We start from the raw sequence: 17,075 nt of genomic DNA on the forward strand, positions 1-17,075 counted from the left end.
CCACACCTCCTCCATCCCCTCCACATCTCCTCCATCCCCCCTACATCTCCTCCATCCCCTCCACATCTCCTCCATCCCCCCCCACACCTCCTCCATCCCTTCCACATCTCCTCCATCCCCCCTCCATATCTCCTCCATTCCTTCCACATCTCCTCCATCTCCTCCACCCCCCCCACATCTCCTCGATCCCTTCCACCCCCCCCACATCTCCTGCTTCCCTTCCATCCCCTCCATATCTCCTCCATCCCTTCCACATCTCCTCCATCCCTTCCACATCTCCTCCATCCCTTCCACATCTCCTCCATCCCCTCCACATCTCCTCCATCCCTTCCACATCTCTTCCATCCCTTCCACCCCCCCCACCACATCTCCTGCTTCCCTTCCACATCTCCTCCATCCCTTCCACCCCCCGCCACATCTCGTGCATCCCCTCCATATCTCCTCCATCTCCTCCACCCCCTCCACATCTCCTCGATCCCTTCCACCCCCCACCACATCTTGTGCACCCCCTCCATATCTCCTCCATCTCCTCCACCCCCTCCTCACCTCCTGCATCCCTTCCACCCCCTCCATATCTCCTCCACCCCCTCCACACCTCCTGCATCCCTTCCATCCCTTCCACCTCTCCTCCACCCTTTCCATCCCCTCCTCATCCCTGGGCAGCAGGTTCCTGCTCTCCCCCAGGGCCGGGATCCCACCATCCCAACCTCGGTGGGTGCTCATTTTGGGGCAAGACACCCACGCAGGGTCCTCTCCCCCCCCACCACCCCGCCCCTTTGCAGAGTCTGCACCGCAGCCGTGCTGTAATTTCTCTTCCCTTCCTCCCAGCTCTGCTGTAATTTCCCCGGCGCCGCACCCGCATGCATTAAACATGCCCATAAACAACATCGCTGGCTGCCGGCGCACATCTGGACGAGAGGGCTGGAGATTGCAGCCGGCTCCTGGCATCCGCCGGCAGAAGGGATGAAGGAAAGGGAGGAGGAAATCAAGCCATCGAGTGACAAATAATAGTAGTTTTTTTAAAAAAAATTGGAGGGGGGGGGGAAATAGCAACACGAGCCCCATCAAACGTCAAAGAGACCATTTTTATTTGCCATCAAAATAAAGATGTCAACTGGAAAAAAAAAATAGAAACAAAAAAAAAAACCCCACAACCAAACAACCGAGGTCAGCTCAAATGAAGGCAGAAGATCCATGCGCCATGAACCGCGGGAAGAAACCAAAGAAATATAAAAAAAAAAAAATAAAAAACAAAGAGGAGGAGGAGGAGGAGAAGGAGGAGGAGGAGGAAGGCTCCATCCCCTAGAGAAAATGGCCAAGGCTGAAGTGTAGAAAAACAAAGAGCTGGGGAAGGAGAGCAGAGGAGTCCGGCGCGGGGCGGCGGGGGGGGGGGGTCACAGCTCACCCGACGTCTTTATGACGTGGAAGAGCGTGACGTTGTAGATGACCTGGTGGCCGTTGTTCCAGGTGTAGAGCACCCTCTCCCGCGGGTTGTAGTCCAGCATGGATATGTGGGAATACTGGTTGTGGAAGGGAATATCCGTGTATTCGTAGCTGGAAGTGTTTGTGTAGTAGGCAAAATAGATCTTGGCGCCGGCGAGGTGGGAGTTGGTGACGTAGAGCGTGCCGCAGATCATGAAGGACTCTCCGGCGCTTCGTTTGGGGTAACCCGTGTCCCAGCTACGCAGGACCTCCAGGGTCTGGGGGTCCACCCTGCTCACCACGATGTTGCCGGCGTTTTGGTTGGTGGTGTAGACAGCCCACAGCCCGCTCTCGTCCACCATGAAGTCGATGTCGGAGAAACCGCCCCAAGAATAAGGGAAGGTGTTGTTGTAGCCGGCGCCGGCGAGGCTGCGCTGCACCAGCACGCTGCGGGAGCGGAAGTGATATTTCACCGCGATGTTACTCTGATATTTGTTGTAGTAGAGGGACCCGTTGAAGACAACGTGGCCCGTGCCGGCCCAGGGATGCGGCAGGAGATGCTGCACGAAGTTCTGTCCCGTCACGAAGTCGTTCAAGGTCCGAAACTCCAAGACGCGGCGGCCCTTGTAGTAACCATCCATGTACCACACCTGCGGCGGGCTCGGGTTAGGGATGCCCGGCCGAAACGGGGTCCCAGCCCCAGCAAGACGGGTTCCCCGTCGGACGGACGCGACCCGTGTCCTTCACAGCCCCCGCCCCAGCGCACGCAGCCGTTCGCACCGCTGGGACACAACGGGGTTTTTTTTTTCTGGCTCCCCCCCACCCTTTAAACACGTTTTTCTGCTCTTTCTGCAGATCAAATGCTTGGCTAATTTTTAATAAGAGGCCGTGCTTCGTTAGAAAGCCCTGATTGAGTTCCCGGCCTGCAGAGGCTCCCAGGAAGCTCCTGCCCAGCCTCCCACCGGTTTCCTTCCGCAGCACTTGGCAGAGCTCCGCACCGGCAGAACGCGCCCCACGTGCAACGGAGCAGAGGGTTTGCACCCCGCCGAGCGTGCACCCAGGCACGGGCACCCCAGGCAGTGTGTACCCCAGGGGCACGTAGAGCGTGCACCCCAGGGAGCGTGCACCGAGGTGCACAGACCCCAGGGAGCGTGCACGGGCAGTGTGTACACCAGGGAGTGTGCACCGAGGTGCGTGCAACCCCAGGCAGTGTGCATGGGTAGCGTGCACCCCAGGGAGCGTGCACCGAGGTGCACAGACCCCAGGGAGCGTGCACGGGCAGTGTGTACACCAGGGAGCATGCACTGAGGTGCACAGATCCCAAGGAGCGTGCACGGGCAGTGTGCACCCTGAGATGCACAGATCCCGGGGAGCATGCACGGGCAGTGTGTACACCAGGGAGCGTGCACCGAGGTGCACAGACCCCAGGGAGCGTGCACAGGCAGTGTGCACACCAGGGAGCGTGCACGGGCAGTGTGCACACCAGGGAGCGTGCATGGGCAGTGTGTACACCAGGGAGCATGCACAGGCAGTGTGCACCCCAGGGAGCGTGCACAGGCAGTGTGTACACCAGGGAGCGTGCACGGGCAGTGTGCACCCCAGGGAGCGTGCACAGGCAATGTGTACACCAGGGAGCATGCACAGGCAGTGTGCACCCCAGGGAGCGTGCACAGGCAGTGCGTACACCAGGGAGCGTGCACGGGCAGCGTGCACCCCAGGGACGTGCCCCCACGGCAGCACGAGCCAGGCAGGTTGCAGGGGACACGGTGCACGAGGAGCGCCGGGGTTTTGCAAAAATTCCGAGCCAGGCCTGCCAAGAGAGGAGCTGCCCACCTGCAAACCCCTCCTCTGCTTGGGCCTGGGGGGGGTCAGGGAAAAACCCCCAGAAAAAAGCCACAGAGGAGCCACGGGAAGTCGTCGTGTTGTTCCCCCCGCCCCATCCCCACGGGTGCCCGTACCACTCACCCGGCTGTCGGCGCTGGGTGTCATCGTGTCGGTCATCCAGGACCCGAAGCGGGAGCCCGACGCTCGGATGGTGATGGGGTTGCTGACGCCCGTCAGCTTCCCGCAGCCTGGGGGGGGGGGGGCGGCAGTGGGGGGCAAAGTTTGGGGTTAGGGGTGGGTGTTTGGGACCACGACATCGCCCGGCTCTCTCTGGTCCCGTGGGCGTCACGAACGGAACAGGGAGGAACCGGGGCTCCCCTTCACCCCAGGGACCCCCCCGCCCAGGGAGTCTCAGGGGATGCAGGATGGGGGGGGGGTGCTCAAGGAAAAGGCACCGCTGGGCTCCGGCAGCCATTCCTGAGCGAGGAGAGGTGGCTCCGGCACGATCCCGGCGCCTGGCCGCACCGGCAAACACCCTGTCGGCACCAGCTGGAGGATGCCGGGCTGCCGGTATTATTATTATTATTATTATTATTATTATTATTATTATTATTATTATTATTATTATTATCATCATCATCATCATCATCATCATCATCATCTATATATGTTATATATTATATATTTATTATATTATATTATATTATTAATATATTATTAATATATTATTAAATATAATTTATTAAACAATATAATATAATATAATATAATATAATATAATATAATATAATATAATATAATATAATAAATATAATATAATTGGGAAGATATCAGCAGTGCAGCAAAAGAGGAGGCTCAACGCGCGGGCAGAGTGCGCGGCAGCCGCAGGCAGCGGCTTGGCTTCTCCGAAACGGGCAGCTGGCAGCATTGGCTGCCTGCCCTGCCTGCACGAGGAGGGACCCCGGTTTTCCCTGCGAGCGGGGGACGTGGGTGCCCACCCACTCCGGTGCCAAAGCTGGGGTGGGTGGGGGTTGAACCGTACCCAGTTTTTGCATGCAGGCGTGCAGGCGTGCCTCCAGCATCAGCACCCGCTGCTGCAGCTCCTCGTAGTCGTAGGCACCCATCTCCTCCTGGATGGCCAGCAAGCTCCCAGAGAGGTTCCTCACCTCCTCCTTCAGGTGCATGATCAGCCTCGTGTCCGACTTGTACTGATCCAGGACGGGCAGCAGAGGCAGCAGCTCCGTCATCTTGTCCTTGAGCTCCTGTTCAAGGGGTGCGAGGGGAAAAAAAACCCAAAAAAACCCCAAAAAAACCCACAAAAACCCCCCAAAAAACCCAAAAAAACCCCAAAAAATCAAAAAACCCCCAAAAAAAACCCAAAAAAAACCCCAAAACCCCCAAAAAACCCAAACAAACAAACAAAAAAACCCATCACCCCCTTAAATTGCCCCGGGGGGGGGGTGCTCGCCCCCATGCCCGCTGTCCGTCTGTCCATCCCTCCGGGGGTAGCAAGGAGCTTTCCAGCACAGCAGCGCCCGGAGCTCAGCCTCGTTAACACGCCAGAGACGAACCCCCATTCCCTGCCTTGGTAATTAATAACAATTACAAGGCTTTGCATCTTCCAAAGAGCTTGGGGAGCGGTAGCGGGGGGAACCGGGCAGGATCCGGCCCCTCCGTGGGAACGTGGGGAGAGGTGGTGGCTCCAGGCAATGGGTGACGGGTGCCCCCAGCACCCTGCGTGCCACAGAGACCCCCGGGACCCCCGTAGGGATGCTCCGGCACCGGGAGCCGTGCACGATCCTGGCAGGCTCGTGCCAGCTACCGCACCGGCGTGGCAGGGAAACCGGGGCTGGGGGGGGGAGGCACAGCAGGGAGCTGGCCCGCTCCACCGAGTCTCCTTCGCTCAAGGACGCCGTAAATCCACAGCCAGCACCTCCGTCCCGCTCCACGGCCCCGCTCGCCGGCCCGCAGGAACGAGCCCGGTTCGTCAGCACCTTTCCTCCCTCCTCGCCTTTTATTTGAGGGCGGCATTACCGGGCCAACGTTCCCGTATCTCGGTGGGATTGCATCCCGGTCGTGGGGCTCAGCATCTCCTGCTGTGATTAAACCAGCCGAGACATTTGCTGCGGCTCAGATGTTTAATCAATGTCTTGTCTCTGCAACTGTCAGCGCCCGGCATCCGCCCGAGCATCCTCCGGCCCGTCTCAGTGCCAAGAACCAGCCGCTCCCGAGACAGAAACACTTTTCAGCTGTCAGGATGAAGCCTAGAGGCTCCCAAAATAAACCAGTGCCCCGGCGGGGGGCGGGGGGGGGGCTGGTAATGGGATTTCTTGGGGGCAGCATCGACTCGCAGGCTGCATCGATCAGCACACGGCGCTGGCGGCTGCCACCCGTCAGGTGGAAATCACGGCAAAGAACCGTGTTTTGTTTAATTAAAGGTGTCGATTTGCAGCCAGATGGGTTGGGAATTGGCCATCGCTGCTCCCCTGCCACCGGTACCCAGGGTCATTTTGCCCCGTGCCTTGTCTGCCTGCCCACCGCGGCTGGGCACCCTGGCCCACTCCTGCACCGCGCACCCACCCGGTATGCCCAGGTGCCGCAGGGATGCTCGGCCCTGGGACCGTGCAGGGATGCTCGGTCACCTGGACCACTGCAGGGATGCTCGGCCACCTGGACCATGCAGGGATGCTCGGCCCTGGGACCGTGCAGGGATGCTCGGTCACCTGGACCACTGCAGGGATGCTCGGCCCTGGGACCATGCAGGGATGCTCGGCCACCTGGACCACCACAGGGATGCTCGGCCCTGGGACCGTGCAGGGATGCTCAGCCACCCAAACCACCGCAGGGATGCTCAGCCCTGGGACCATGCAGGGATGCTCGGCCACCCGGACCACTGCAGGGATGCTCGGCCCTAGGACCGTGCAGGGATGCTCGGCCAACTGGACCACTGCAGGGATGCTCGGCCCTGGGACCGTGCAGGGATGCTCGGCCACCCGGACCACCACAGGGATGCTCGGCCACCCGGACCACCGCAAGCAGGCCCCTGCCCACCCATGTCGTAGCATCACGCCGCACCACGCGCTCGGGGAGGTCTGCCAAAGCCGGCAGCCGGTGCCGTGGGGCACAAGAGGCATCGGGGGTAGGGGGGGGAGTGGGGGTGGTGCGGGCTCACCTGGAAGCTCTTGGCGTTGAGGCTCTTCTGGCTCTCAGCAGCCACCTTCAGCCTGGAGTCCAAGCCCTTCATCAGGGACTCGGTGTTGCGCACGTACTGGAGGTCCCGGTAGGTCCGGAGGTCCAGCACCTCCATCGACTGGGAGATGTTCTGCACCTGCACGGTGGGATGGGGAAGGGGATAAAGCCCTCAGTTTAATTAACACAGCCCCCTGCTGCTAACAAAGGGGCCTGAGCTGGGGAAATTTGGGGTGCAGAGGCAGAGAGGGGCTGAGGAAGGGAGACCGCCCCCCCCCCCCCCCACCCAGGACCAGCCCGGGGCTACCGGGTGCTGGTGGGGACACGGCCCTGGGAGCCCCCACCCCGGCGTCCCCATCCCCGGGGAGCCACAGGATGAGCCGCTCCCCGCTCCACCGCACCGGCATTTATGTAAACGCTCGCAAGAAAACTCTTCCCCCCCCTCCCCGCTGCAGCTTTAATGTATAAAATAATGCGTTTTACTCATCCTGCTTCAGCTGCTATTTGGGTTTTTTGTTTGTTTTTTTTTTTTTTAAACCACCCGAGCACACATTTCCCAGCCCGGTCTACGAGCTTTCATTCTTTAATTTCATCTGCCGCAGCCGGCAAAGTTATTTTATTTCCATGCTTTCAAATGATGCGAACGTGGCCGTGTTCCTCAAACGGTTATTTATTTATTAGCGCCAGCCCCGCTGGTATTTACGGTGCCGCCGCTGCCTCGGAATGGAGCTGCTTAAGAGGTGTTTTTGCAGCACGTTATAATAAAAGTTTAATCGGGTTTGCGGTGTGCCCGCCCGTGCGGACGTGTAAAAAAAAAAAAAAAACCAGGGGGAAATTAAATGAGCTCTGCTCAGGCACTCGGCTCCGTGCCGCGGGGAGAGGAAAGCTAACGGCTTCTGCCGGCATCGCTGTGGAATGCACGGGGAAGGGGGAATTCCCCGTGGGAAATCACATTTCCCCCCCCCCGTTCCGCGCGGGGAAACCGCCCAGCCCGCGTTCAACGTCCTTTGGCTCACGGGGCCGCAGGCTAAAGCACGCTTGGGATTTATCTCCGGGCTGATTCCACCTCCGCGGCCACGCGGCGGGCTCGGGTCGTGCGACGAGGGCATCGCCATGTGCCCGGCGGCACCGCGGACGCGCGACGGCACGGTGACGCCCTCCCGGCAAACGCAACGGTCGCGCGGGGGAAGGAACGAACCCGCCACATCCCGGGCGCGTGCATCCACCCATCTACAAATTAACCGCTTCGTTAACGGGCTAATTAGCACCGGGTCGGTCAACGCTCACCTTCTCCATGAGCTGGCGGAGCTGGTGGCTGCGCAGGTCGCGGGAGCAAGTGCCCTGGACGGGGATGACGGCGGTGCAGAGGCATTTGCCGTCGGGGGCTTGCGCCGAGGTGTAAACCTGCCAACCCTCGTCGGGGCTCTGGAAAAGGGTCTGCGGAGACAGGAGGGGAGACGTCAGAGCCCCGAAGGACGCCGGCGCCGCTCGCCCACCCACCCCGGGCTCCCCACGCGTACCCGAGCATCCCCAAAACCGCAGGGGTTACGGGGCTGGCAGCGCGGCATCGCCGTGGCGAGGCGCCGGAGCATCGGTGCCGGCAAAGCCCGGTGCCAAGCGCATCCCGCCACGGCACGGTCCTGTCCTGCCCCGCCGCCACCTCCCACGCAGCTCCTCCAAAACCCGTTCTCATCCCAGCGGCTCGGAGCCGCTTTGCATTTTTCCCTCCTTTCAGGTTTTTATCCAGGTCGTTTCATATTTTTATTTCCCGCCGCCCCCCCCCCCCCCCCTCCCTCCAAGATTCATTTCGCCGCAGCGATCTGCTCCAGATACGGAGATTTCAGCTTCCCGACGGGTCCTACGCTCCCGGAACGACAGCGGGATGGGAGGGAACGATGAGGAAACGCTCTTCATCGTCTCCCACCGGCCAGCTCCGCATCCCTCCTCTTCCTCCCGCAGACCCAGCCCGGTGTTATTTCCCTCTAACGGAGTTGACGAAGCAGGAATTCCCTTCGCCGGGGCCGTCTCGCCCCCCCCACCGCCACCAGAGCGGAGCTACGAGTATAAATCCCTAATCCCTTCCCTTGGAACTTCGGGTCCCTCCGCCAGCGGTGCGGGAATACCAGCGCATCCCCCTGCCCGGGTGGGCACCCATGGGGAGCACCCAGTGGGGCACCCAGGCATCCCACCGGCCCCACCATCCGATTTTTTTTTCACATCCAGCTGCGGCTTTTCCAGGAGAATCCAGGCTCGGGGTTTGGCTTGCCATCTCCCGACGCAGCCGAGGATGGGGGTGACCGCTGCAGGCTCCCGCCGCCCCCCCATTTTCGGCTGCATCCCACCACGCTCGCCCCGAAAACCGAGCAGAGAAACATCCCCCGCCACCCCCTCTTCCTCCTCTTTGGCCTGATTTATTCGCGCCACAAGCCGGCGTTTTTTTCGCGCTGGGCCATTTAGCATTTCATGGGTAATTCATAATTATTAATTATGAAAATCAAGAGCAAACTCATCGCTCTCCAAGCGCCTTCTGCACCGAGCCAGGCAAAGATAAACGACCCGTTCCCCGTAACAAGCCAGGGACGATACTTTACTTTACGCGCAGAGGTTTTAACTTCATGTTTCACATCGGAAGGGATTTATTGGACACGGCGGTGGCTAAACACCGTTCTGCAACCTCCAGCGCAACCAGAATAAATTAACTGACGGCGGCGTAAAATTCGCCCTTAACTGAGTAAATTCCTGAGTTATCGCAGGGGGGAGGGAAATAGAGGATTTATTCAGCCGAGCTCCAACGCAGCGGAGATGGAGCCTGGCCGGCGTGGGGGCCGGGAGCCCTCGGAAGCCCCCGGCTGGTGACGAGCCACATCACGGGATAACGAGCCCTGAGGAAGGCACCGGCGGACGGCGGCGGTGTGCCGGTGGATGGCATCGTGCCGCCCACTCGTTGCTGCGGCAGGTGAATTAACACGGTGCGCGATTATCGGATGTGCGTGTTGGCAAAGACTTAATGCACGGCGCTGCGCAGTCCCACCCCCCCCCCCCCCAAAATCGGGGTCCCCTTAGCTCCTCCGGGTACGGCACGGGGCCGGCACCCACTGCACAAGCCCCGTAGCCGGTGCAGACACCACCCAATCCTGGGAGCATCCTGTGCACCAAAAGCTTCATTTCTCCCCCCAGCCAACCCCCCCCCGAAAAAAAAAAAAGCCACTGGAATGCAAGAACCCAAAGAAACGGGGAGCAACCCGGGCAGAGCAGCCGCAGTCACTGAGGAACCCGTTCCCTTTACCCAGGACCCTTCCGGCCGTGGCCGAGCGGCAGGCAGACATAAATACTTTATAGAGGGCTAATGCATAATTAACGCCAGGCAGCAGGCTGTGGCAGGCAGGATGAGTGCAGGCAGCGCTCGGAGCCACCGATTTGGAGGCTGGCAGAGCTCCTCCGCCTGCCAGATTGGGCTTCAGGAACCCCGGGGTCCATCCCAAGCAGCTCCCCGCCCCCCTCCTCCCTCCTCTCCGGGATGCAGGCGAGCATCCGTGGGTGAGCGCCAGATCCCGGGAAGATGTTTTCCCCGCTGCAGCGCCGTGGCCGCATCCAGCCTCCGCCCTGCAGAGAACCCCCCGGGGATGGAGGTGGAGGGCAGCCCTGCCCGCGCCTGCCCACTGCGGTTCGGGGGCCTGGCGGCTGCCGGCAGCGTTATTAGGTTAAACGCAGCCTGTGCAATCTGTCGCTGGGTTATTAATTAGAGCTCCCTGGGAAAGCTGCCTGCTCGGGAGAGGAGAAACTGCTGACACCCTTGGCCGCCGCGCAGCGAGCTGCCGGGGAGCCGGTGCCCGGTGGTGGTGGTGGTGGGGGGGGCTGTCAGAGCACCCCAAACCGCTCTCACAGGGGACGTGAGGGGGTCTCGAGCATCTGGAAATCCCCGCTGAGCCCCTTGCCTCAGCAAAGCAGCCGCGGCCGGGGCTGCGGGGTCCAACCGAGCACCCTTCGAAGGCAGGAGACCCCGAATCGGCACAGGCGGTGAAGGCGAGAGCTCCTCCGCGTCTCTGCCCCCTCTGCCAGGCGAGGGACCGCTCGCTCCCGGGCAGGCGATGGAGCCGCTGCAGAGGATGCTCCTGTCTCTCCCCATCGCTCGCTGGAGCGCGGGACTGCTCCTCCACGGCAAGTCGAGAGCCGGGGTGCGCAGCGCCGGCGTCCCAAGAGCCAGCATCCCACCGGGCCGAGCGGATGGGAGCACCCGGGCCTCGGCTGAGCGAATCCGGCTCTGGCCATCAGAGCAGAAAAGAAACGGCTGTTTTCTAGAAAAGGGCTTCAAGAATCCTTGAATCAAGGGGAAAAGGCCGCGCCGGGCATCATTGTGCCTGGAGCCGAAGTTGGGGAGGCAAGCGCTGGCTTTTGGTTAAGCCCGGCTTTTGGGTAAGCCTGGCTCATTTCAGTATCCAGGGGAAAAGCGCTGCCTTGCTAAACCCAAGAGATCAGCCCAGCAACTAGCACGCCAGCTCACCGCCACGGCTCTGCCGGCGGCCGCTCGCACCCCACGGTCCGGCACGCCATCCCGGTGGCTCCCGTGGGCCGTTGCGCCAGCCCGTTACAGCCGCATTAGCAGCGCTCCTTCCCGATGATTAATGATTTTATGATGAACACCAAAGAGTGACTAATGATTAGCCAATTATTGTAGAACAGCGCCTGCTTTACCCCGAGCGCCGCTAATTGCCCTACAACATGATTGCCTATTTGGTGGCACCCGGTGAGACCCCGCCGCCACGCACACGGCTGCAGCGACGAAGGCCGCCGCGCTCATCCTCCGCAGAAGCCCAACCGGGAACGGAACCCCAAAAACGATCCCGAGGGATCCCTACGGAAAGGGTCAAGGGCTGCGGGGAAAGACTCTCGTGGCTGGGACTGGCATCAGCCCAGGGCAGAGCCAAGGTGGGGGGAGCAGCACGGTGAGCCCCCAACGGCTCTGCCGTGGCGGGGGGGGAGTCGGGGCGGTTGCTGCCGAGAGCGGGGGGCACACGAAGCCAGTCATCTCCCACCGATGGGCAGCACGTCTGCCAGCCCAGCTGGCCCAGTTCTTCCTCCAACACCCCCAAACCGGATCATACCCCCCCCCCCCATAACCAAGATCAACGCTGGCGATAGCACGAAGCACCCGCGTTGGCAGGATTCCCCACCACAGCCCCCCCAAAATGGGGCGCCCAGTCCCACATGGGAAGGCTCCGGCTTACTGGAGGGGTTTTCTCATGACGAAAGATGTGGCCCCCACATCATGCCCCCCCCCCCCCCGCCCAGCCCAGCGTCACCGGCTACGGCTGGGCACCAGCCAGGCCCCGCGGCACCGACCACGCAGCCCAGCCCTCCCCGGGGTGGGGGGGGGCATTTCTGCCTGCGGCATCGCCTGGAGCCCTGTCACTGCTGTGGCAGCCCCCCAAAACCTCCCCCCCCCCAGTGTGTGTCCCCCCCCCGCACGCCGCACACCCAGCCCCGCTCTCACAGGGGTTTGTGCCGAGACCCTGGGAGCCTCAGGGGAAACTTGGGGTGTCCCTGCCTGGGGATGGGGGGGCGCAGCACCCAGCCTGGGGACAGCCACCAGCTCCCCAGAGTCCTGCGAACTGGGGGGGTTCACCCACCTTCCCTAGCCCCCCTGGAGTCCCCCTGGCCGGGGGGGAGCAGCAGGGTCCTGTGGGGGTCCAACACCCCCCCAACCACCTCCGGGAGCTGCCCAGCCTGGGGGGAAAGAACCCGCAGGGGGTCAGGAGCCCCCCAACCCCCGGGGGGGCTCCTCCTTTGGATCACCCCAGCACCAGCCCCCGTTGGGGGGGGTCCCGGTGTTCCCTGCACGGGGGGGGTGGCAAGGCAGGGAGGGGGGATCCCCAATGCCCCGGGGGGGTCTCGTGTGCTCTACCCGGGGAGGGGGTCCCCATGCAGGGGAATCCCCGGCAGGGGGGGGTCCTGGCCCAAGGGGAAAGCGGAGGGGGGGTGTCCCGTGTCGGGGGGGTCCCCGGTGCACCTTGCCCGGGAGGAAGGGAGGATGGGGGGGTGCCCATGAACGGGGTGGGGGGGGTCCCGGTGCACCCTGCCCGGGAGGAAGGAGCAGGAGGAGTTGGGGGAGGGGGGTGCCCAGGGGAAGGCAGAGGGGGGGTCCCCATGCCCGGAGGGGAAGAGGGGGGGTCCCGGTGCGCCGCATCCCGGGGCCGCCCGAGCCCGGCGGGTGCCGGTACCGGTGGCGCAGCTCCGCGCCGCATCCCGGGCATCCCCCCACCGCCCCCCCCTACCCCTCTCCGACTCCCCCAACCCCTCTCCCGTGCTACCCGCACCCCCTCCCCGATGCTCCCCTCCCCAGTACCGGGCCGACTCACGATCTTCTCGGAGGTACCGGCCCGTGACACGGCGGTACCGTTGAGCCCCACCAACGAGGGCAACGTCTGGGACATCCAGTTGGTGACCATGGCCATGGTGCTCAGCACGGCCCCGATCTTCAGCAGCGGCACCGTCATGTCGCCGTCGCCGCCGCCGCATGCCCATCACACCCATCCACACACAACCACCCCCCCCCCTCCTCCCTCCTCCCCGGTCCCTCCCTCCCTCCCGCCCCAGGCCCCCGCCACCCGGTGCCGGTGCCCGCCGGGGCGAACCGCGCACCGGCCGCTCCGTTTCCCCCCCCGCCCCGTACCCCCGCCGCCCCCGCTGCCTGCGGAGCCCCCGCGCCGCGTTCGCCTTTATAACGGAGCCGGCGCCGCTCCGGAGTGACGTCGGCGTCGTTGGCCCCGGGCCAGCCCGGTACGGCCCCGGTTTGGGGCGGGTCTGTCCGGTACTGGTCGGTACGGATCCTAATTTGGGGTGTTTTCGGTTTGGGGATGGTCTCGATTTGGGGGGTGGGGGGGTGGGGGAAGGATCCTGCCCGGTACGGTGTAGGTTCGGGGTGGTCCCGGTTCGGGATGGTCCCACCCGGCACGGTACGGCACCATCCAACCCAGCCCCCTTTTGGGGCACCATCGCCTGGTCTGGGGGAGCAGAACCCCAAAGACCCCCGAGTTGGGGAAGGAGGACCCCAGAGACCTCCGGGTTGGGGGAGCAGGAGCCCTGGAAGCCCCTGGTTTGGGGGATCAGGACCTCTGGAAATCCCTGGTCTGGGGGGAGCAGGACCCTGGAGACCACTGGGTCTGGGGGAGCAGGGCCCCCAGAGAAACTGGGTCTGGGGGAGCAGGACCCTGGGGACCCCCACTCTCCCTTTTCCTGGCACCAGAACCAGGGATCTCCACACCCCCAGCCTGGTTTGGAGCTGCAGTCACCCCCGAGCACCCATCACCCCCATCCCGGCCCCCCCCAGCCCCATTGAGGCCCCACAACCCCCCCCACCCCAGACACCCCAAATCCTCACCGGCATCCTCACCACAGCCCACGGCTGTGGGGACCGGGGAGGACACGACCCACTCACGGCCCCCCACCTCCTGCCACCTCCCCCAGCGCCCCATCCCCACAGCAGCGAGCTCCCTGGGGTCCCCCGGACACCCCAAACCCTCTCAGCAGCTCTGCCTGTGGGTGCGCACCCTGAGGGCCCCCCCCGGCACCCGACCCACAGAGTGCAGCGGGACCCCCGAGGCTTTGAGCATCCTCGCCCTGTTTTTTGCCTCCATCTCCCGTGCCACGGTCACAGAGTGCCACCGCGTGGGGACAGACACGCACAGCACGGGCTCCCACGCGGGCAACCACGGGGAAAGCCCACACCCACCCACCCCCTCCCCACTGTGCCCCCACGCCGTGGGTTTCGGGGTGCTCCTGGGCTCTGCACTGCAGACACTGGCTCAGCCACCACCGTGGAGGGGATAGAGCAGCACCCACAGGGACAACTGTCCCCAGGTCCCTAGGGACAAGGCCCTGGTAGGCGGGGAAGGCCCCTGCAGGGACCGAAGGGTGGGTGCTCACCTCTGAGACCCCCCCCTCAAGTGCTCAGGGATCCCCAAAGTGGGAATTTGCCCCCACGGGGGATCCACACCAGGTGCAGCCACCACCTGAGACATGGGTGTCCCCACGGTCTGGCCCCCAGCGATGCAGCTGCCACGTGAAGGACCCATTTTTTGGGGGGGTCGACTCCACAGCCACCAGGCAGGGCTTCTAAACCCCCCATCTCCCACCTGCCACCAGCTCTGCGTGCCACGTGCTTCCACAGGGACACCCACGGGGCAAGCGTGACACCGGCACACTGGGGTGCACCCGGCAGGCAGCTTCATCTGAGGGGCTTTGCACAGCCAGGACAGCGTGGGAGGATGGGGGAGACCCCCCCCTTGCAACCCCCAAACCTCCTCCCCACCTTTCCATCACTCCATTGCAGCATTCCCTTCCAGCCCAGACCTGGAATTTGCCTGCAAAGAGCTCATTAACTCCACCTCATTAGGTGGGGCTGAGCACGGTGCTGGGGAACAAGGTGGGGGCTCGGTGGGGCCACACTCTCACCCCCAAACCCGCTGGGCCGGTGGGAGCTGAGCAGCCGTTTGGGGGGAAAGGGGGAGATCCGAATGCAGCTGTGAACAGCACGGCCCCCCCAAGCTCCCCGGACCCCAGCCATGTCCCTGCGTCCCATCCCTGCCCCGTCACCCCCGGATGAGCCCACGGATGGGCAGCACCCACAAGAGGAGGGTGGTTTGGGGTCCCACACCAGCCCCGTCATCTGCAGCTTGGGGACACGAGCAGGGCGGTGGCAGGGCCACGCTCTAGGCAGGTCAGGGACATAATTGCTGCCCAGAATCAGCCCCGGTTCAGCCCCGGCATCACCGCGGCACCCCAAAAAAGCACCCCCCGCGAATCGGATATGGGGAAGACCCAGGCAGGTCGGCGCAGCCCCCAGCCTGGCAAGCCCAGCTCATGCATATTCAACAGGCTGCACAACCGCCACTGAATATTCAGCAAGGCCAGCAACTAATAACGAACCGCTTAATTGCAAATAACGTCAGGCCCGGTACGCGGCTCTGGCCGCTGACCCACGGGCCCCCGGTGGTGCCGAAGCCGGTGCACGGGGATGCTGGGAGGGGATGAGGCCACCACGGGAGTCCCCAAACCAGCCCCGTCCCCACGGTGAGTTGCAGCAGCCGCTGCGGGTTGACCTCCCACGGCCCCGGAGCTGGCGCCCAGGGATGGGCTGAGGCGGTTTGGAGGACGGAGGCAGCCCCAGGGTACGAGAGGGACACAGGGACGCCGAGCTACGTCCTCGCGGTCTCACCCCTTGGGACCTTCCCACCTCATCACCTCCGCCCTGGCACAAGGATGCCGCCGGCACGCTGGGACAGTGCCATCCCTGGTGGCACTGGGCGGAGGGAGGTGGGTGGTGGATCCACACTGTCCCCGGCCCCGCTGGGACACGGCGCACAACCCTGTGACACCTGCCTCGGCGGGCGCCCACGCAGCTGCCACTGCCCCGGCGGTGCTGGGCACAGCTGGAGAACAGCTGGCTCTGGGGCGGCTCCGAGGAGGCTGGCTCCTCCGGGTGCTGCCGCGCCGGCTGCTCTCAGGGGACCCAAGTCACCCATCTGTCCCTGCACGGGCAGCACAGAGCCAGCACCGGCCCCAAACCCTGCCGGGGTGCACCCATGGGTGCCTGTTCCTCCTTGGGCTGGCTTAGACCCACTCACAACCCCACGATGTCCCCCAGGGTGGGGACAGCTGGAACCTCCGCATCCAGGCCAGCGTCGGGGTCCAGCCCGGGGTGCACGGCGTGGCGCGGGTGAGGCAGGATGGATCCAGGCCGTTGCCTTCCCTCGTCCTCGCTGGCCACGTGTGACGGCGTTCCCGCGCCAGTCCCGCCAGAGCCATCCGTCGCCCACGTGTCCCCACCACCGCGCTGGCACAGGGCGAGGTCCAGGGAGGGGACACGCCACCGGCCCCGCACCCAGGTGGCCACGCGCAGCCCTGGACCCCCGAGGCTGGGAGGGTGGTGGGACACCGCGGCGAAGCCCACCAGCACCCACCCTGGGCTTGGGAAAGACCCCAGCACCCAAGTGCCACTCACAAACACCCGGACCACCCCCCCCCCCCCCGGACCCATCCCTCGGTGGGAATCTTGGGGTGCCCGGTGTGCCTCGGGGTCCCCCGGTGTCCCCGTCCTGGGGACACGCCCAGGGCAGGTCCTGGCATCCCCACCGGCCCGGTGCCAAACCGGCATCCCCGGGGGAAGCTGAGGGCACCGCCCGGCCCCCCCCGGAACCGACATCCCCCCCCCGCTCCGCGGCGCCCCCGCCCGCCCTTACCTGCATCGCGGGGGAACCGGCGGAGAGGAGGAGGAGGAGGCCGGGGAAGAAGCGCATCCTGCAGGCACGGACCCCGCCGGGGCCGCCTCACCGCTGCCGGTACCGGAGCCTCACCGGGGCCGGGTCGTCCCCCGTCGTTACCGGAGCCGGAGCCGCTCAGCGCCGCCGCAGCTGCATCCCCCGGCCGGGCCGGGCCCCGCCGCCGCCGCTGCCGCCGCCGCCGCCGCCTTTGTCCGCGCCGCTCCCCCGCCCCGGCCGGGCCCCGCCGCGCTGCCGAGCGGGACCCACCGCCGCCGGCTGCAGCCGCGGTACCGGCCCGGTGCAGGGGGCGGCGCGCCCGGTAGGGGAGGCTGGAGGCACCGGGTCGGACCGGGCCGGGCTGGGCGGAACCGAACCGGGCTG

At 64.2% G+C, this 17,075-nt stretch overlaps 1 protein-coding gene across 2 annotated transcripts; it reads right to left on the minus strand.

The window, feature by feature from the left end:
- Positions 1-1,066: 1,066 nt before the first annotated feature.
- Positions 1,067-17,058, minus strand: OLFM2 (olfactomedin 2). Of its 2 annotated transcripts, none has more exons than XM_054807850.1 (6): positions 16,674-17,058; positions 7,723-7,872; positions 6,419-6,574; positions 4,289-4,508; positions 3,388-3,494; positions 1,067-2,072 (listed from the first exon to the last, which is right to left on the minus strand). In XM_054807850.1, the coding sequence occupies exons 1-6, from the start codon at positions 16,728-16,730 to the stop codon at positions 1,395-1,397; spliced, it is 1,368 nt and encodes a 455-aa protein (XP_054663825.1). In that variant the 5' UTR covers positions 16,731-17,058; the 3' UTR covers positions 1,067-1,394. The 2 variants fall into 2 exon arrangements, with proteins under 2 accessions (XP_054663825.1, XP_054663824.1); XM_054807849.1 differs by lacking the exon at positions 16,674-17,058 and adding an exon at positions 12,792-12,954.
- Between the last annotated feature and the right edge of the window lie 17 nt (positions 17,059-17,075).

This window comes from Grus americana, chromosome 33 (assembly GCF_028858705.1).
Source record: "Grus americana isolate bGruAme1 chromosome 33, bGruAme1.mat, whole genome shotgun sequence".
Classification (NCBI taxonomy): domain Eukaryota; kingdom Metazoa; phylum Chordata; class Aves; order Gruiformes; family Gruidae; genus Grus; species Grus americana.

What these genes read in the sequence shown, in the direction of transcription:
- OLFM2 (XM_054807849.1), bottom strand. Translation starts at nt 12,929, where the DNA reads ATGACGGTGCCGCTGCTGAAGATCGGGGCCGTGCTGAGCACCATGGCC. An exon ending in TCCGCCAGCTCATGGAGAAG is followed by an intron (nt 6,575 to 7,722) that starts GTGAGCGTTGAC and finishes CCCACCGTGCAG; the next exon opens with GTGCAGAACATCTCCCAGTC. An exon ending in TCAACGCCAAGAGCTTCCAG is followed by an intron (nt 4,509 to 6,418) that starts GTGAGCCCGCAC and finishes CCCCTTGAACAG; the next exon opens with GAGCTCAAGGACAAGATGAC.